This window comes from Anopheles moucheti, chromosome 3, assembly GCF_943734755.1.
Source record: "Anopheles moucheti chromosome 3, idAnoMoucSN_F20_07, whole genome shotgun sequence".
Taxonomy (NCBI): Eukaryota; Metazoa; Arthropoda; class Insecta; order Diptera; family Culicidae; genus Anopheles; species Anopheles moucheti.
Window position 1 is genome coordinate 1,078,199 of NC_069141.1, and position 21,958 is coordinate 1,100,156.

The window sequence follows — 21,958 nt, forward strand, 5'->3', positions numbered from 1 at the left end:
ACCAAAAATGACCAGTTTGTCAAGCTCTGATACCAGGAGAGCATCCAACGCAGGAGGATGCTTTTTCCGTGTTGACCGAGACAGAGAACTCACCAAAAATTACCAGTTTGTCAAGCTCTGATACAAGGAGAGCATCCAACGCAGAAGGATGCTTTTTCCATGTCAATCGAGACAGAGGACTCACCAAAAATGACCAGTTTGTCAAGCTCTGATACCAGGAGAGCATCCAACGCAGGAGGATGCTTTTTCCGCGTTGATCGAGACAGAGAACTCACCAAAAATGACCAGTTTGTCAAGCTCTGATACCAGGAGAGCATTCAACGTAGGAGGATTTTCCCGAGGAGCACATAGTCTGTTTCATACTGATGTAAATGTGCAAGTGTATATGTGATGAAATGATAGCAAGTGTCTTCACAATGACCGATTAGATCGGCCCAGTAATTCTTGGATTTCTTGACTCACGGACAACTGACCTAAAATTGGAGCATCTAACTTAATTCGCGAAAATCAAGCGAACGATCGAGATTCACATTAATATTTGCAGGGCCACGAGAGTTGATAAAATGCTGACAAATTGGTCAAAATTGGCAACAAATTGGTGCTGGTCAACTGTGAAAACCACTATACCGTAGCCGCGCACACAATTGTTTTCAGATTTCCGATACCGGGAGAGCATGTTTTTCAAGAGGTGGAATAAATTTGCCCATCACTATTGCATTGCATACTATCAAACCCGTGAGAGCGTTCACTAGTTTAAGGAAGATGGATGAAACGGAGAGCATCCTTCATTTCGCTCAAACTTTCCGTCGGCTGGTACGAAATTCCATACAAAACCAGCTGTTTTCAGATTTTCGATACCAGGAGAGCATCCACAGCAATTTTGGTCGAAAACCGCCGTAAGGTATGCAATTTTTATACACTAACTTTCCCGTTTTTCGTGAAAAATTTCTTCGAAAACTACCAGTTTTCGAATGTATTGTACCAGGAGAGCATCCACGGAAGAGGTAGCACCAGGTAATTTTGCCCGCCTAAAGGTATGCAATGTTTAAACACTAACTTTCCATACAAACCAGCTGTTTTCAGATTTCCGTTACCAGGAGAGCATGTACTTCAAGAGGTGACCCTCAGCCACTCAGGCAATCTAGAGTGACCGGCACTCATGAGTGACTGAGTGACCGGAACTCATGAGTGACCGGAACTCATGAGTGACCGGCACTCATGAGTGACCGGCACTCATGAGTGACCGGCACTCATGAGTGACCGGCACTCATGAGTGACCGGCACTCATGAGTGACCGGCACTCATGAGTGACCGGCACTCATGAGTGCCTGGGTGCCTGAGAGCCGTCAATTAGCCGCCGATTAGCCGTCAATTAGCCGTCAATTAGGCGTCAATTAACCGTCAATTAGCCGTCGATTAGCCGTCGATTAGCCGTCGATTAGCCGTCGATTAGCCGTCAATTAGCCGTCGATTAGCCGTCGATTAGCCGTCAATTAGCCGTTGATTAGCCGTCCATTTGCCGTCGATTAGGCGTCGTTTTGACGCTTAATTGACGGCTAATTGACGCCTAATCGACGCCTAATTGACGTCTAATTGACGGCTAATCGACGCCTAATCGACGGCTAATTGACGGCTAATCGACGGCTAATTGACGGCTAATCGACGGCTAATTGACGGCTAATCAACGGCTAATTGACGGCTAATTGACGGCTAATCGACGGCTAATTGACGGCTAATCGACGGCTAATTGACGGCTAATCGACGGCTAATCGACGGCTAATTGACGGCTAATCGACGGCTAATCGACGGCTAATCGACGGCTAATCTACGGCTAATCGACGGCTAATCGACGGCTAATCGACGGCTAATCGACGGCTAATTGACGGTTAATTGACGCCTAATTGACGGCTAATTGACGGCTAATCGGCGGCTAATTGACGGCTCTCAGGCACCCAGGCACTCATGAGTGCCGGTCACTCATGAGTGCCGGTCACTCATGAGTGCCGGTCACTCATGAGTGCCGGTCACTCATGAGTGCCGGTCACTCATGAGTGCCGGTCACTCATGAGTGCCGGTCACTCATGAGTGCCGGTCACTCATGAGTGCCGGTCACTCATGAGTGCCGGTCACTCATGAGTGCCGGTCACTCATGAGTGCCGGTCACTCATGAGTGCCGGTCACTCATGAGTTCCGGTCACTCATGAGTTCCGGTCACTCAGTCACTCATGAGTGCCGGTCACTCTAGATTGCCTGAGTGGCTGAGGGTCACCTCTTGAAGTACATGCTCTCCTGGTATCGGAAATCTGAAAACAGCTGGTTTGTATGGAAAGTTAGTGTCTAAACATTGCATACCTTTAGGCGGGCAAAATTACCAGGTGCTACCTCTTCCGTGGATGCTCTCCTGGTATAATACATTCGAAAACTGGTAGTTTTCGAAGAAATTTTTCACGAAAAACGGGAAAGTTAGTGTATAAAAATTGCATACCTTACGGCGGTTTTCGACCAAAATTGCTGTGGATGCTCTCTTGGTATCGAAAATCTGAAAACAGCTGGTTTTGTATGGAATTTCGTACCAGCCGACGGAAAGTTTGAGCGAAATGAAGGATGCTCTCCGTTTCATCCATCTTCCTTAAACTAGTGAACGCTCTCACGGGTTTGATAGTATGCAATGCAATAGTGATGGGCAAATTTATTCCACCTCTTGAAAAATATGCTCTCCTGGTATCGGAAATCTGAAAACAATTGTGTGCGCGGCTACGGTATAGTGGTTTTCACAGTTGACCAGCACTAATTTGTAGCCAATTTTGACCAATTTGTCAGCATTTTATCAACTCTCGTGGCCCTGCACATATTAATGTGAATCTCGATCGTTCGCTTGATTTTCGCGAATTAAGTTAGATGCCCTAATTTTAGGTCAGTTGTCCGTGAGTCAAGAAATCCAAGAATTACTGGGCCGATCTAATCAGTCATTGTGAAGACACTTGCGATCATTTCATCACATATACACTTGCACATTTACATCAGTATGAAACAGACTATGTGCTCCTCGGGAAAATCCTCCTACGTTGAATGCTCTCCTGGTATCAGAGCTTGACAAACTGGTCATTTTTGGTGAGTTCTCTGTCTCGATCAACGCGGAAAAAGCATCCTCCTGCGTTGGATGCTCTCCTGGTATCAGAGCTTGACAAACTGGTCATTTTTGGTGAGTCCTCTGTCTCGATTGACACGGATAAAGCATCCTCCTGCGTTGGATGCTCTCCTTGTATCAGAGTTTGACAAACTGGTCATTTTTGGTGAGTTCTCTGTCTCGATCAACACGGAAAAAGTATCCTCCTGCGTTGGATGCTCTCCTGGTATTAGAGCTTGACAAACTGGTCATTTTTGGTGAGTTCTCTGTCTCGATCAAAACGGAAAAGCATTCTCCTGCGCTGGCTGCTCTCCTGGTATCAGAGCTTGACAAACTGGTCATTTTTGGTGAGTTCTCTGTCTCGATCAACACGGAAAAAAGCATCCTCCTGCGTTGGATGCTCTCCTGATATTAGAGCTTGACAAATTGGTCATTTTTGGTGAGTTCTCTGTCTCGATCAACACGAAAAAATCATCCTCCTGCGTTGGATGCTCTCCTGGTATTAGAGCTTGACAAACTGGTCATTTTTGGTGAGTTCTCTGTCTCGATCAACACGGAAAAAGCATCCTCCTGCGCTGGCTGCTCTCCTGGTATCAGAGCTTGACAAACTGGTCATTTTTGGTGAGTTCTCTGTCTCGATCAACACGGTAAAAGCATCCTCCTGCGTTGGATGCTTTCCTGGTATCAGAGCTTGACAAACTGGTCATTTTTGGCGAGTTCTCTGTCTCGGTCAACGCGGAAAAAGCATCCTCCTGCGTTGGATGCTCTCCTGGTATCAGAGCTTGACAAACTGGTCATTTTTGGCGAGTTCTCTGTCTCGATCGACACGGAAAAGCATCCTCCTGCGCTGGCTGCTCTCCTGGTATCAGAGCTTGACAAACTGGTCAGTTTTGGCGAGTTCTCTGTCTCGATCAACACGGAAAAAGTATCCTCCTGCGTTGGATGCTCTCCTGGTATTAGAGCTTGACAAACTGGTCATTTTTGGCGAGTTCTCTGTCTCGATCAATACGGAAAAGCATTCTCCTGCGCTGGCTGCTCTCCTGGTATCAGAGCGTGACAAACTGGTCATTTTTGGTGAGTTCTCTGTCTCGATCAACACGGATAAAGCATCCTCCTGCGTTGGATGCTCTCCTGATATTAGAGCTTGACAAACTGGTCATTTTTGGTGAGTTCTCTGTCTCGATCATCACGAAAAAAGCATCCTCCTACGCTGGATGCTCTCCTTGTATTAGAGCTTGACAAACCAGTCATTTTTGGTGAGTTCTCTGTCTCGATCGACACGGAAAAAGCATCCTACTGCGTTGGATGCTCTCCTGGTATCAGAGCTTGACAAACTGGTCATTTTTGGCGAGTTCTCTGTCTCGATCAACACGGAAAAAGTATCCTCCTGCGTTGGATGCTCTCCTGGTATTAGAGCTTGACAAACCGGTCAGTTTTGGTGAGTTCTCTGTCTCGATCAACACAGAAAAAAGCTTCCTCCTGCGTTGGATGCTCTCCTAGTATCAGAGCTTGACAAACCGGTCATTTTTGGTGAGTTCTCTGTCTCGATCGACACAGAAAAAGCATCCTCCTGCGTTGGATGCTTTCCTGGTATCAGAGCTTGACAAACTGGTCATTTTTGGTGAGTTCTCTGTCACGATCAACACGGAAAAAGCATCCTCCTGCGTTGTATACTCTCCTGGTATCAGAGCTTGACAAATTGGTCATTTTTGGTGAGTTCTCTGTCTCGATCAACACGGAAAAAGCTTCCTCCTGCGTTGGATGCTCTCCTGGTATCAGAGCTTGACAAACTGGTCATTTTTGGTGAGTTCTCTGTCTCGGTCAACACGGAAAAAAGTATCCTCCTGCGTTGGAAGCTCTCCTGGTATCAGAGCTTGACAAACTGGTCATTTTTGGTGAGTTCTCTGTCTCGATCAACACGGAAAAAGCTTCCTCCTGCGTTGGATGCTCTCCTGGTATCAGAGCTTGACAAACTGGTCATTTTTGGTGAGTTCTCTGTCTCGATCAACACGGAAAAAGCTTCCTCCTGCGTTGAATGCTCTCCTGGTATCAGAGCTTGACAAAATGGTCATTTTTGGCGAGTTATCTGCCTCGATCGACACGAAAAAAGCATCCTCCTGCGTTGGATGCTCTCTTGGTATCAGAGCTTGACAAACTGGTCTCATTTGGTGAGTTCTCTGTCTCGATCAACACGGAAAAAGCATCCTCCTGCGTTGAATGCTCTCCTGGTATCAGAGCTTGACAAACTGGTCATTTTTGGTGAGTTCTCTGTCTCGATCAACACGGAAAAAGCATCCTCCTGCGTTGAATGCTCTCCTGGTATCAGAGCTTGACAAACTGGTCATTTTTGGTGAGTTTTCTGTCTCGATCAATACGGAAAAAAGCATCCTCCTGCGTTGAATGCTCTCCTGGTATCAGAGCTTGACAAACTGGTCATTTTTGGCGAGTTCTCTGTCTCGATCGACACGGAAAAAACATCCTCCTGCGTTGAATGCTCTTCTGGTATCAGAGCTTGACAAAATGGTCATTTTTGGCGAGTTATCTGTCTCGATCGACACGGAAAAAAGTATCCTCCTGCGTTGGCTGCTCTCTTGGTATCAGAGCTTGACAAACTGGTCATTTTTGGTGAGTTCTCTGTCTCGATCAACACGGAAAAAGCATCCTCCTGCGTTGAATGCTCTCCTGGTATCAGAGCTTGACAAACTGGTCAGTTTTGGTGAGATCTCTGTCTCGATCAACACGGAAAAAGCATCCTCCTGCGTTGAATGCTCTCCTGGTATCAGAGCTTGACAAACTGGTCATTTTTGGCGAGTTATCTGTCTCGATCGACACGGAAAAAAGTATCCTCCTGCGTTGGATGCTCTCCTGGTATCAGAACTTGACAAACTGGTCATTTTTGGTGAGTTCTCTGTCTCGATCAACACGGAAAAAGCATCCTCCTGCGTTGGATGCTCTCCTGGTATCAGAGCTTGACAAACTGGTCATTTTTGGTGAGTTCTCTGTCTCGATCAACACGGAAAAAGCTTCCTCCTGCGTTGGATGCTCTCCTGGTATCAGAACTTGACAAACTGGTCATTTTTGGTGAGTTCTCTGTCTCGATCAGCACGGAAAAGCATCCTCCTGCGTTGAATGCTCTCCTGGTATTAGAGCTTGACAAACTGGACATTTTTGGTGAGTTCTCTGTCTCGATCAACACGGAAAAAGCTTCCTCCTGCGTTGGATGCTCTCCTGGTATCAGAGCTTGACAAACTGGTCATTTTTGGTGAGTTCTCTGTCTCGATCAACACGGAAAAGCATCCTCCTGCGTTGGATGCTCTCCTGGTATTAGAGCTTGACAAACTGGTCAGTTTTGGTGAGTTCTCTGTCTCGATCAACACGGAAAAAAGCATCCTCCTGCGTTGAATGCTCTCCTGGTATCAGAGCTTGACAAACTGGTCATTTTTGGTGAGTTCTCTGTCTCGATCAACACGGAAAAAAGCATCCTCCTGCGTTGAATGCTCTCCTGGTATCAGAGCTTGACAAACTGATCATTTTTGGTGAGTTCTCTGTCTCGATCAACACGGAAAAAAGCATCCTCATACGTTGAATGCTCTCCTGGTATAAGTGCTTGACGAACATTACGCATGCGCTAATCGTCCACTTAAAAAACTAAAGAAGCTCGTTATAAGTTTACTTTACATGATACCTTGGCAATTCGATGTTAGCTATTAAGAATAAGAATTCATATGTAAATTATTTATCAATACTATCAGCACCAGCAACCTTATATATAGCTCTAGTACTTACATACGCCTGTGAGACATGGACTTTCAAACTGATACGAAACCCTCTTAGCCGCGTTCGAGTGAAAGATGCTCGATGGAAGGTTTTTTGGCCTCGTATTTTTGGAAGGACAGTGGAGCCGCTACAATGATGAGCTCTATGGGCTCAGGCACTCCGGTGGGCTTGTCACATCATGAGAATGACACCGGACGACCCTATCCAAAAAGCTTTTTTAGGTCGTCAGACAGAGGAGGCTTGGTAGGCTCAAAATAAGATAGAGGGATGCCGTTGATGTTTCCAACAGACAGATCGGGATTATGGATTGGCTAACGACGGCGCTCGAGCGTAGGTGGTTTAGAGGACCCTTGCAGCAGGCCAAGACCACGAAGCGCCGGAAAACTCAAAACTCAATCATTAATTTAGATTGTCAATAAAAAATTGCATTGATAGGCATCGTAAAATTCAGCACGATCAATCATTTTAGGTGGTATGCTGAATTCATACACCGATCACGATGTTGCACGTTCTAGTTGACAAAAGATATTCATTGTACTGTAAATGAGCTTCCGAACACTAAATGATATCAAATAATTAACTGATGTATGATTAAAAATTGATGAATTGTATGAAGTTCTATAGGATAGTAGATAACTTGGATGCATCATCATGGATGCTGAGTCTGTTTAGAGCTCTTGCTTGCTTGCTATGTGACAATGGGTGCAAACCGGATCCATTACAACACTCAGGATTCCAAAATCACCATCTGGGTAAACACCAGAAGTTCTCAATGAATAAGTATCAGAAGATACCAAGCGAAATGACCTATAAACAAACAACAAGTAGAAAGATAACATGGAATTTGTATAAAAATCCCTTAAATAATTTAATTTTTCATACATGGACTGTGAAGCTGGAATCTTAGTATCATCTTATTGTATGTTACGTAACAAAAAGTTCCCGTTCAAGAAATAGAAAACATTAATAAGTTGAATTAAAAAGGGTTTAAGGGGCAGCATGATGGTGTATTGGTAGCGCAGCCGGTCTGCACAAGACAGGACCACGGGAAAAAATCGTTTGGACCACCAAACCTCCGTACGCAGCACTGACTATCCTACGGGTAAATAAAGTAAAAAAAAAACTATAAATGGTAGGCTTCAACATCCTAAGGATATCGTCCCGATAAAGAAGAAGGAGTTTGACTTCTCTTGCGTAGTCGTGTAACCGGGCCGATATCGCTAGTCAAATAGAAACAAATGTTTTATATAACCAAGGATATATAAAACCCAAGGATATATTCGATGAATGTTTTACCTTTTCAATTAGATTTTGTGCTATAAATTAACTCTGCTGTTAAAATTCCAAAAATCGCACAATCGGCACAAATTTTTTGGGGCCCCCAACACGGCGAGGCCCTAGGCGACCACCTACTCCTCCTACTGAATTAAAGTCAGATGTACGAAAACTCCATTTATAATACGTAATAATTGTTCCATTTCATATGCATTTTATAAGTTCGCAATAATCAAAAAATGAACTTAAAAGTTCTATTATGCAATCCGCAATTACAAAGTAAATCATCGATCATGCATGCTAGAAATTAAATTCCGCCTATCAGAAAACAGCATTCGATCGATCAAAACCAGCGTGCCAACAAATTTCACAGCATGCGAGTCGGTGCATCGGCGTACAACGAAGCTGGCAGGGCAATGAAAAAAGCGAAACTCCAGCTGTGTCACTTTTGGCGCAAGAAATTAACGCTTTCCACACTCTTTAATTAAACCATTGCGGGCAAATTTCCATCAGAGAAAGAGATTGAGAGAAAAAGATAGAGAGATTGAGAGAGATAGTAAGAGTGGGAGAGAGAATTGGAGGTTTCGGTAGTCACCTTTGATTAAAATGTCCTGTTTTCCATCGTCTGTGCGCCTTTCAACGCGTTCCCTAATTGAGGCCCTTTTGCAGTAGGTAGTACCCACCAATGCCAGAGTGCATTCAAATTGATGCCTTATGGAGATGTACGCTGTGATAATTTGATGCAGTTTCAGTGATTTACCCTGGGAAACGATAAAGGAAAGGGATGGTTTGTTGGGCATAATATTCCACCAGCTACAACTGCTACCAGCGAGAGAAGTGCATCCAGGATTGCAATTCGTCAATGTGCGTTTTTTTATATTAAACCTCGCACACCCATACCCACACAAACATACACCGTCACAGATCGCACGAGAGCATACAGAGGGAGGTCGGGTTTAGCTGAAGAGGAAAAAAGGGAAAGCAACTGGCCTGGTTGGTGGAGCCCGGTAGGTGGTAAACTTTTAATTACGAATGCATTCATAAAATCACTCTAATTTCGAATGGCTGCCGTCCGTTTGACCGAAGGGATCCGAATGTTCTGTGTGCCCGGAGTGGAAAACAATATTTGCAATAATTCCCTTCCGGCTACCGTAGTTGGCAAAGGACACCAACCGTGGCCCAGTGGTAACGGTAGGGATTGGTGGTGGCGGCAAAATAAATTATCAGATTATCAAACTGGCTGGTGTGCGGATGATTGATTTCGATATCAGAAACTAAAGCGAAATACTTCGCATGCATAATTTCCATAAGGTCCCGCAGGACTTGAATACGTTGTAGTGCACTTGTAGCACAATGATTGAATTATTTTAATTCATATCGACTGTAGGGCGGTTCGAACCCTATTCAATAGTTTGGAGCGATGAAGATATGGAAACACGATCATGTCCTACTTCGTTGCAGATTGGGAAATTTATTTGCCGCTTGCAATGATTGCTACATTTGAGTTTTTTTTTTTTTGAACTGCCAGTAGCAATGCGTTAAGCTTGTAATAATGTTGCAATGTTCCTAGATAGTCAATTCAATAATGATCAATTAAAACAAATTGATTTTAAAAATTATGCTCCAGAAGAGCACAACTTATTCTTGTACACCAATTAACGACAAATGCAATCTTCATAAATGCAATGCTAAATGCAATGATATAAGCCTTGTGATATAGAATATAGAACAGCCTTGAAAGTGTTATGTAAGCAAATAAAGTTTAATCTAAATTGTTAATAGTACATAATTCTATTTTAAAATATACCCAATAACCGCTTCATTTAATGAGCGAATTGAACAATTGAAGATACGGTTCAACTTCTCTCTCATTTTTCAGATTATTTTTTCTCGTAATCTCTTTAACATGAAAATGATATACTTAACCCCTCGAGGAAGTTATATTTTATAATGTCTGTAACATCATAACCCTCCTAGGGCCAGCAGCAAAAAGTAAAACCTTTTTTAAAGCTCTCTCGCACAGCCTCAAATAACCACGAACGTCTATTGTTTTCTGTTCCTCTTTGTGCTTCATTTGGTCGGGGTGGTCTTTTATCGGTGCTTTAAAGCATGAATAATGTATTGTGATAATTGTAGCGCTTACCTACGCAGTGTAATCGTAACCTTCGTGTTCAAATAATATTGATGCTCAAGTCATAAATCCGCACCTCCTGCGAACGGCTGTCATTCGATGGGTCTGACCCGACCCCACAAAAGGTACCGGACGGTGATTATGTAACATTGTAACACACAAACGCATACAAAGCACCGAAGCGCACAGCTTTCAGCTGAGAAAGTTCATCTGCGCGATGAGCTTTGGCTGGTGTGTTTCGTCGATGGCAGAAGAAGGGCAAACAGTTTGAGGAATGCACGGTGGACCGCGCGCAATATGCCGTATGATTTGAAGCAATGTGTACGAGATGCAAATGTTGGCATCTCATCACACATCTTCGGAGCATAATGTTGCTAATGGTCTCCCTCCACTGCGTGTGTATCTGTGTGGATGAGTAGTGGAGAGATATGTTTCCGACGTGGAAGATGACCTGGCAAGCATGGAGACGTAATGGAACTGTTTGTCCGTATCCGGTCGTACCAAGATGCTTGGCTGAGGTTATAAAAGAATCCGAACGGAAGATGCACGCGGCCAGTGCTGTATGATCGGTTCCGGTGACTAGACGTCCGTGGTGGGTGTTACAAACCCTTTGGAAAGTTCGAACATGGAAGTAAGCAACTGGTGAAAAGCGGCACTGAATATACAGATTCGATCGTACTCAACAATCTATCTCCCACTTCATATCATTTCACGTCGATCATCGTGGCAGATCTGTTCATCACTTTTTTTCGAAACCCTTGCAATATTGGCTTTTGGAGGAGCATTCCATCGAAGGCGGAAATTTGGACGAGATGTACTGCTAGGACATTGCTGTATGCTGATGTTGTTAATATTCTGCTGGCAGCAGTTACCCGCACAGGGAGCATCCTGGAGAAATTCGGCGAAACTGTACAAATCCGATGACGATTACTACGAAACGGATGATAGCTACGAGACGGACGAGGATGCAAAACGCCACGAAACAGGTGAGATAAATCTCGGTGCATCTACTCTACATGCCGATAAAGATTCCGTGGAAATTGAATATGAAGAGCTCGATCACCACCATCATAATGTACCCAACGGCGTGTACGCGTCTGAAGAATCTGGCGAGGATCAACCCGATTCCTTCAACAACTCCGAACTACTGGCACAGCTAGGTCTGCAACATAAGACTCCACCGGGGAAGAAAAAGGGAAGACAATCTGGACCCCCCCCGGTCACGATCGCTGTTCCGTATCCCGTGCACATCGAGCGCAAGGTTCCCGTGTTCATTGAGAAGAAGGTTCCGGTGATCGTGGAGAAGAAGGTTGAAGTACCGGTCGATCGACCCTACGAAGTGCCTGTTCCGGTGCAAGTGCCCGTCCACGAAAAGGAAGTAATACACGTTCCCAAACCGATCGTCTTCAACGTCGATCGACCTTACCCGGTGTATGTGCATAGGACTGTGTTCGTGGAGAAGTACCGACCGTTCAAAGTGTTGATCAAATCGAGAACTCGCTACTAAATGCTCATGCAATGACAGTTTTACGTGTGACAGTGTCCAAATATACCTCCATCATTCACGAAGTGAAAATGGCAAGCCGATGAAAGTTGCCAATGAGTGGTAGTGCCAACGCGTTTGGAATGTACAAGAAAACATCGGAAAAGCAAACGTCAATGAACTGTGCACTTTAAAGACGGAGTCTTAGTGTGGGACGTTTGACCACTGCGTCTAATCCGTTCGCCAATTTTCGGGGAAACCAACCTTAGGTAACGGTCCTCCGCTATATCCGCTGCTCTCCGCTTTCCGGAGGGTGGTGGGAGATGAATAAATCAGTGAAACGCACAAACTACCCCAAACACTCCGTATGCTGCTGTGGCACTGCACCGCTCTGTCTTCTTCGTGTGGCTCTTCACGTAACCCAAAAGAAGCGAAGAAAAACAAAGTAACAAGAGCCTTTTGTCTGTTTGGGGTTTACCGCAGCGATTGCCAATGCTGCTGCTACGCCTATTATGCTTATACACGCTCATTTCGTTTCGTGTTCGGTGCGGTTGACGGATCGGTGTGTAAGTGATGTTGGTGATTTTTTTGTCGTGCCCCTTGCTTTCATTCGCTTGAAGCTACAAATTTGGAACTGGTGCCACGGATTCCAACATCCAACAATAATCCATGCAAATTAATCGCCCACTTGTAAAGGTAGTACTTATTAGTCAGTGTTAGCTCCGATGAGTTGTTATCTCATCGAATCACGCGAAAGCCCTCGCCCCCTTTCTTTGTCCGTCACTCTATTGCCTGCGAGCAAACAAGCAGGCATTATCATCGAAGTTCGTTTAGAAATGGAAGAGAATTGACGAATGTGAAAGATTAAATGGAAAAGGTTAGGGTGCGATAAAAGGTGATGAAACGCATGATTGACCGTTGGAAACTGACACACTTTATATAACTTTACAGAGTTCGTTCGTATCCAACAAGTTGTGCATTAGAATAAGAATGATAAACTGTTAATGATAAGTTATGCCGCTAGGATTTAATAACTGAAGACATTTAACACGACAATCATCAAATAAAGTGAAAATGGTCAACGTGGTAGTAGCTTAATTCAAACATGACACACGTATTATTTTCTGATGATCGAATCATCTAAGGAGCATTTAAGCAACCAACGGCCAACGATCATATTTTGAATGCATTGCACAACTAGAAGTTGATATCATACCACAGCCCCGTAACAATAAGAATTCCTGAAATATAAGCGATACTCGATAGTAATGCCCTCATCGTCGTAGGTTAAACGTATCTTGACACAAAGGGATTAAAATTGGAATCCAATACATGAAAAAATTTGAAATAGGAAATTCTACCACCAAGAACTTAAATAATTATTATAAAATATATCCTGGAATTCCTCCAATGCTAGCAAAGATATAGTAAATATCTCAATGAAACCAGGAACCCTGACCAATCTTGGCTAAGCTAGTAAAGCAGTATTCATATGCTCTATATCATATGATAATATTTCAAAAACAATCTACCACAAGATCATCGCATACCTTCTTGTCTACTCCCAACGCTTGCGAGTAATCCTTTTGAATCCAGCATATGTAATATTAGATTAACATTTTTCCTTAAACTTATCCAAAAGCGATGTTCAAAATGCAAAATTTCACACATGCCTCACGAATGTCTACCTCATTTATCAGACCCTACAAGCACTTTGAGATTTTGGTCTGCAGCTAGAATACTTTGACAATTATTTACTATCTCAGTGCATTCCTAACCACATTTTGAATCAATTATGAAAGAGAACATAGCTCGTTCGTACGAGCTACCAGTGTAAGGATAGCTACATTTTTAAACGATTGAGGGTGTTTTCAAATGCGTTTTATTGACATTCGAAAATGGAGAACCAACATGTCGAAACATCGTTGACTATTGTTCAGAATTCCGAAAAATGCTTAGATATGGACATACTTTAAGATGATTGTACTATCGATTACTTTACACAAGCTGCATCACACTTACACTTTCATCACACTTCCTATAAGACCCATCTCTAATTCGGGATGACATATAAGTTTCTACAATACCTTGCGCTGCATCGCTCCTAACTCACAAACGCCATTAAAAGAACAAGGCTACCAACCCTAAATAAATTGAGTACAGCGATGCACACCATGTACGTTTTTTTAAGATACTTAGATTGTGGTTCATATTTCTTCTTCCGGTTAGCCTACGGTCCAGAACCTTGGTCGACCATTGCTCCATTTGGGTTGGCATCCTTTTGTGCGGTTGGCCTGCCTGCCAATACAAATCGGTCGGAGTTTTTTTGCGGGTAGAATACAAAAGCATACTCCCCCTCTCTACGTGATTCGGTCCAGTTCATCTAGTACACGATGGACTCAATCCTGCCGATGGTCTGTCTAAACTGTTATGATTTGCAGTAGAAGCAGCAGCAACTGCCTTCTTCTGCACGTGCAGCACGCAGTCTGTGCTTCCATTTTGTGCATTAGATAAAGTGCATTTAATGGGTGAGGTAACGGACAGATCGAGCTGTAGGGTACTTACATATAGGGACAGTGGCGAACACAGAGAGGAACCCCGTAACGAACATGCAATTTGAAGATGAAACCATAACCTGAAACTGCAAAATGGGGTAGAGAGAAAAGAACCACCGGACCATACCATGGCCAGTGCAAAGATGGTGCAACCCGGCGGACTTCGGGCGGTCAATGTGCAGCGATAGGAATAAAGTGGATGACATGAAACAAAACTATGAAGGAAAGAAAAGTACGCCAAACAAAAAAAGTGAACCAAAACTCCTTCCCAACCCATATCGGAACACACACAAATCTCGTAACCGTTTGTTGACGATATTATCGCTTAGTGAGGGCGCACGATGTCGGACATATCGGGATCGTTTTATGGGGATCGAAGGACCCTTTCCACGTGCTCATCCGTAATGCCCGGAAGGTGCCCTATGCGCGCAAGTGGATGCTACAAACCCTGCCCAGTGCATGCGAAGAAGGGAAATATGTAATGGAGAACGTTTGAGCGCTTTTCGCAACGTGTTTCTTTCCCCCGAACGGGGATCCAATAGGGATCATGCAATCTACACATGGTATCTATAAACATGGAACTATGATGAGTTTATGATTCGCTCCGGGGTGATGGTGATGCTTTCGTGAAGCGTTACAAAGAATTGCTGTCGTTTGCAGAAGGACGATGCGCTGGCTGTTTGGTACGGTCGTGATGGGGATAGCTCGGCGTATCTGGTTACAGTATCCGTTGATGGCCGAAGGATACAACAGTGTCGCAGCAAATGTAACTGCAACTGGAACGCAAATCGAAGGAAAGGGATTCAATTTGTAGTGATTCTGTTGTGAAGTGTGTGGTTCATTTTTAGTTTTTTTTTCTCAACCTCAGGCAGGGTATTCCTGTGGGAAACATAAATGAAAGCTTTTCAAATGGTATTATAATGATAGTAAAAAATAATTGTACAGTAAATATAATTTTGATGTTCATCGTTTATTTGTCTTAGAAAAAGTGAAATTTATTGTGATGTACCAAGTTAAAAAAATATGTAAAGAACGTTCCAATTCTTCCTCTAATTATTCAAGCTTGATTTAACAACTCTACATCGCCCAAGAATCATTTAAACTGAGATAAATCCCACTTCTTCACTTATTCGCGACAATTTGTACTACAAACAGCAAATTAAAATCTTTGTATAAATTATGTTCCACTATCCACATCTTCAACAACCCTGTGATTTTAAGCTGCGGGCTCGTTAAAATAGAATACATCAGGGCGATTGGTTCCTTCCGGGAAAAAATGCATCCACATGTAGGAAAAGCGTGCGCGCACCAAAGCTGCATCGATGCGCTCTTGGATGCTGTCGTGTTGCTGCTGGAGGGCCAACTTGTAACCAAGACGCAAAAAAGAGAATTACAAACTTATATCCCTTCAACGTACTGCGGGTGCGGTGCAAAGTTTCCCAGCACGTCGAACATTGTTGTGCCGAATCGAAGGATGAATGCTTCACGACCTACCGGTCGCTTTTTTTCGGGTAAGGTGTCAAAATTCAATTTAGAAACAACAGCTTCAGGCTTTTGGGGAGTTGGCTCCGGCGTTCAACACTGACGGCGGCCACTTTGATAGAGTTCCGCGCTTAGGGAGTGGTGTTTTGCATCGGAACGTCGCTTGGAAGGAAATCGTGATGCCTATGCTGATTCACTATGCTTTCAAACTTTAAACGAAAGCAGTGCTTCTGCGTTCTGACAATTCAAGCTTCGATGCAGCACGTTTCGTGCACGCTAATCGCAAGTGATCGAAGCAAACGCTAAAACACCGTACGAGCCTGCGGAAACTTTTCATCCAGACATCTCCGGTTCGAGCGATGCCCGTGTGTCTTTTCCAACGTGCTCTAAACGAGTTGGACAAGTGAGGCAAAGAACACGAAGATTGGTTTCTCGCTGATGATGAGCATGATTTTTCTTCTACACAATGATATAACCACCGACCTTAAGGCTGTCATTGAACCACGGGCACACAATAGTGCGGCGAGGTGACTTTTCTGTCTCCCACCATCCCTGTGGGGCCGAATGGGAGGGAACTTAAATCGACAATAGCAACTACAATGGCGTAGAGACGCCTCACAACAGGAAAAAGAGTCCTCTGCTCGGTTGTTTCCCTTTTGTGTGCGGGATTTGTGGTGGTCTTGTGTGTCAGAAACGAACGGAGTCGGTAGTTCTTAGATCATTGTCAGACTACGTGCAATATTAAATTGACGCAGGACAACCCTTGAGGACATCGGGTGCAAATGGACATAGGGGACGCGTGTGGGATGCTGTGTTGAGCTAACATTTACCGTAATATCGGTAAGTATTGCTAAACGGAGCAACGTTGGCCATTCATCTCCCCATAACCGCAAAAGCTTGGTCTATGGCTGGAACAGGAGCAGTGGATGGTAGAGTTTCTTTTTTTCTTTGAAAATAAACCCAGCCTTCATCTGAATGAAGTGCTTTTCCGCACCGGATCGTTTCTTTCTTCCGTGCGCATCCCGTTATGATGGTACAGGATCTACTCGGATTATTACTGCTGTTGTGAAGCAAAACGGGATGGTTCTTCCCCTAACCAGTGGTTAACCGTCCTGCAGAGACGACTACCCCACGATTCATGTTCATCTAGCTAACCAGGAAGTGCTTCAGACGAAACCAGAAAAAAACCAGATGTGCCCAGAATGTTTGCGTTATTAAATTGCCCATCTTCATTACCGAAATTTGCAATCACGCGTCACCGCCTGCCTGTCTTTTGCCCGGACGCCTTCAGCACCAAACGCTTGGCACACGGAAGATAAAGAACTTTGCTCGAGAATTCGATTGCCACTACACCAAGCGGGCTGCAGCAGCACTTTTCATGAAGTTTCCATCCCTCATGGGTGGCATTCGAGAGCGAAAGAGAGAGCGAGAGAGTTTGGGAAATGGCAGCGATGGTATAAAAGTCGAATCCATCACCATGATTGATCGATGAGTTTTATGGCTTTTGACGAGTGCCGATCTAGGAGTGCCAGGCATGCCGGAAGTGTCTGCCGGGTACGACCGGTACACGGATTGTTTCTCTGTTTGGCAATGTATCGGGCATGGCACAGTATGGCACAGTTTGGCTACTACTTGCACCAATCATTCTCAGACTATTATTCTAGGCTTGTTTCGACTGTGGTTCAGGATGTACCTTTTTTGCTTTTTGGGTGCGCATAACGTACTTCATAGGTACCGTCTGCTCTAAAGCATGTGTTCACTTTGATGATGTTGCTGTAGTGCTGGAACGGAAAATTGCTACCAGCTTCCGAATCCCCAGGTTGACAGGAGCCAGATTTTTCGGACGGGATAATCAATGACTATTGCTTTTTGTGTAATGAAATACGCTCGAATCGGGTTCCGTTCGGTGCCCAAAACTGCAATGGAATGTAAGTTAACCTGCTGGTGTGTCAGTTCAGTGACGAGAGAGGGAACGAGAGAAAGGTCAGCACTGCTAATGGAGTGCACTGGAATCGAAATCAAAAACCATCATCTGCAAAAACTAGAGCTCATGAAGAAAGCAACACAGGATATGCTGTGTTCTTTAAATACCTGTGTGTCCAAACTGGCTACTCATTTTGATGAAAGTTTCGTCCGTTTCGATTTACAAAAAAAAAAAAACAAGTCTTGATTTAACTTCACTTTGTTGTATGCCATAGTTTAATAGACAGAAATATGTTATTTCCGTTCGAGGTGTTTCCAGTACACTAATTCTATTGTTTACTTCCTTAAGCGTAAAATTGCATCGCTTTGATGCGCTTGTTACTACCAACCAACTCCTCTAACAGTCCTGTACAATAACCACATTGCAAATATAGCTTTATCAGCGACCATGATCTGCAACATCGTTATCAACCAATCCGGTATATTCGTTTCAGCATAAATGATCGCTACTCACCATCCAACACGATCGCTTTCGTCTTCATCAGGCGTGAAAATGCATCCAGGCGTTCAAGTGTTACGCAAACGGCTGTCTGTTTTTCTATGCCACCGAACAACGTGCAACCGGCGTGCCAGCGTAACGGATGGACAGGCACAAGGAAGATCACAACATGACACACCCACGCGCGTGGCACGCTTGATAAGCCCAATTTCAAGTGACGAGCTATTTTGCCGACGCCAGCCAGCCGTGCGTTAGATCCAGCGAGGTGATTAGTTTCGATGATGATTGCTAATAAGATTTAATCACAACCTCACCATCGGATAACGCTTAATTGGTGCAGATTTGGCATTAGTTGATTGTGGGTTTGGACGATGGCCGGATTTTCGCGAACTGTGTTTCGTACATGAAATGGGAGATCATTGGACGGGTTAAAAGGTGGACAAAGCTGCAACTCGTGTGTTGAGAGTGTTTGTTTGCTTTAATTTAACTTTCACACTGAGCGTAAGTCTATCGTAAGTAAGCCGTTTATGAATGAGTTGCCGCGTGGAGTTGGCCATCTAAGATACAACAGACATTTGAAGGCAGAATTTGCGTTGGAATATTGATAGTGTCCATTTATATAATGTTATAAATTAGGTAAATTTCAATAAATGCCTTCGAGGCAGTAGTACTTCTGGCTGTTTATAATTTACTCATGCGAGGAATTACTTTTTTCATACGTGTGATTAGGAAATGACGAAATACGTCGTTTGATCGCAAGATCAGAATCTCGAGACCTTTTCAAGTGATTTTGAACAATTTCAACCAATAGTAAATTCAATTTCGTTCGTCAAAGAAATTTGACTCATTTATGTTGTTTTTTTTTCAGCACTTCTGTCTACATCATCGCTCATTTATATTTCCGGTAGATCTCAGTATGCGAATGAGCTACAACCGTGCCAGAAACAGCTGGTACCACAGGCACAACTGGCACCACAGGAACGACTGGCACTACGGGAACAGTTCCTCTGCGACGATGCTGCCCAATGTCTACGCGCGTATGCAGTTGATCGAGGGCCTGCATCGGACGGCGTGTTGGAAAGTGGAGCACGTGTGTCGGCACTGTCGGTCTCATCTTTCCATGCTGCAGCAGATGATTTTGAGCCAACCGAACCGAGCCAACCGGTACGAGCGGTACCTTTTGTATGCTCGCGATTTGATCCGTTCGATACTGGTAGGCGTAGGCTACGTTCGGTCGGTAACGGAGTTCCCGACGATTTCTGAACCGGCCCTCGGACAGGCAGACTGTTGCGAGCACGATAAGCAGCCAAAAGCCAGCCTCGAATGACTTGGACGAAATGGAATGAGACGAGAAAGTATAATTAAATCCAAACAAATAACATTGAATATAAATATTTTTGTTCTTGCATTTCAACACATTTCTGGAACTCCGCAGTCGAAAACAGGTTTACCTTCATGGTGTTGTTATGCGTCGATTGTCTTTGATGCACAGTGAAGAAGTGATACTCGTTCGGGTCATAGGTGACAGGTTTTATACCAAGTTGTGGTTAAGCTAAAAACGCATGTGCTGCGACCTGCATGCCTTCATCCAGATCACCGCTTGTTGACTACACCGGCAATCGTTTTATTGATGGGGCTTTATTGATTTTATTGTGCGCATTAGGACATTTCCTTCGTGCGTCTATAACACTGCAAACCGTCCTGATGTGAAAACTGTGTGGAGTAAGGCAATGTATAGTGGTGGGTCAATCCATTTTACACAACATTTTCATTGGTTGCTTTTGGCAAATCGATTTCTTTCCAAGCTGGTAAATTTTTGCGTAGAAAAACTCAGTAAATCAGAAAGTAGTCGACAACAGTTCATGGTATACCTTAGTTACATTTGATTTGACAAGAACCAGTACACTTGAAACAGCTGGGAAATTGTCGTTTCAGTTCGTTTTAATTGCAATGTAATCGAAATTGCATTGAAAAACATTATTACAGAGTAAATTAGCCATAAACTGGACAGTTCCGTTGCTTAATGCAAGAGTACACTTCAAACTAAGTACAAATTTCTGGAACTTGACACCACTTGTTTCACAGACTCATCATCAAACAAATAGAAAAATTATTGAAGAATTGAGTTGCTACAATCCTTACCTTTATATAAAACTAGTAGCTCTAGTTTACTAGTTTAGTACTTAACTAGTATTGATTCCTTTAATCATATGAGCTAATGTCCATCGTATTTTCACTATTTTGAGAACTCTTGATCACAGTGTTGCCACCGTGGTTTGCGCTACCCATTGATTATCACATACAACCCGTATGTTGATACAACACAATGTACAAACTCGTACGACCGCCAACCATCTTCGATACTAAGCCATTTACAATTTATTGAAACTGTGCGAAGAGATTTCGCCTGTAAATAACTGCAAAACCCAAAGAAAATGGATCGAACCATGCGGTGGGTATCCTGGCTCCACTTGCCTTACATTACAACGAACGGTTACTTTAGCAGTCGTTTTTCTTCGGCACCGACACACCTTCATCCCTGCTAGGGCAGTCACACAGCCAGTCGCACCATCTCCCGCAGAATCCTGCCTCGTTAGTGGAAGAGATGAATGGTGTCGCTATAAACATGGTGCGCTCCAAACGGTTTTGCTCTGGAAACCGAGACCGAGCTGGGCAACTTTCATCGCTTCGTGAAAAGCTCCGGCACGGGATGATGGCCCACCAAAACCGGGGCCACCGGGCTGTAAATTGCGTTATCAAGACGTATAAATTTAGGATGTTTTGTAATTATTTAATGTGGTTTTCTCCATATCCTAATTTATGTGCGATATTAACTTTAATTGGTGTCTCCCGAGCCGTGATAATAATGGATGTACTGCTAATGTTTTCGCTTCCCGTGTTCGTGTTCGGGCCACATTCGCACCGGCGTCGGTCGGTTTCCGTGGTGAGCAACGGTCAGGACAGCCTGCTAGCATCTTCCAGACGTAAAACTCCCATTGCAGTTGTTGTACCGTGTTGAAAATGGAACCTTTTCTGGGGCTTGGTGCTTGGTTGGCGATGGCTGTAGTTTGTGGTTTGACTTCATGACGTTACGTTTCGTCGTACCATGCTACGCTTTATCTTCCATTCGGAGTCATTTCATATTCTTACCATGAATGCTACACGATACCGACCAATTATGTCCTCCCTTTGTGCTCTTACCCATTACTATGCTTCTTGTTAACCTACAGTTTGATTCGTTTTCACTTGCAAACCCCATCGTTTCCAGGTGAGTGTTGGAAAATTAAATGCATTCAAGCACTTTGCTGCTCTTCTGACAAACTGTATCTTTTGGCAAAATCGCTTCTATAGCTGTACAAAACATTGCTGTAACTCATTTTGATTGCTCAATAATAGGTTACTGCTAAACAGATACTGCTGATCTATATAAATGATGTACTGGGTCTATGTAACTGGGTCCATATACAATTTCGAAACAGAAGTAATCATTAGAACAATTCATAATTTCCTTCTTTCATTACTCTATTTGCGTGCATATGTACATCGTTTAATCTTCTGTTTACCCGTTGGCAATAATTCAATGCACATTCTCTGCGATTGCATACGATGAATGTTTTTATTTGTTCATATTTTCGGGCAAATAACATTGGCCAAATGGAAACGATATAGTAGAAGAGAGTAGTGGATGTCATTCTAGGAACACTTT

The 21,958-nt window shown here is 43.7% G+C and overlaps 1 protein-coding gene across 1 annotated transcript; it reads left to right on the top strand.

The window, feature by feature from the left end:
• Positions 1-10,935: 10,935 nt before the first annotated feature.
• LOC128305696 (uncharacterized) lies at positions 10,936-11,817 on the top strand. The gene is made up of 2 exons (XM_053043275.1): positions 10,936-10,941; positions 11,041-11,817. The coding sequence occupies exons 1-2, from the start codon at positions 10,936-10,938 to the stop codon at positions 11,815-11,817; spliced, it is 783 nt and encodes a 260-aa protein (XP_052899235.1).
• Positions 11,818-21,958: the final 10,141 nt, after the last annotated feature.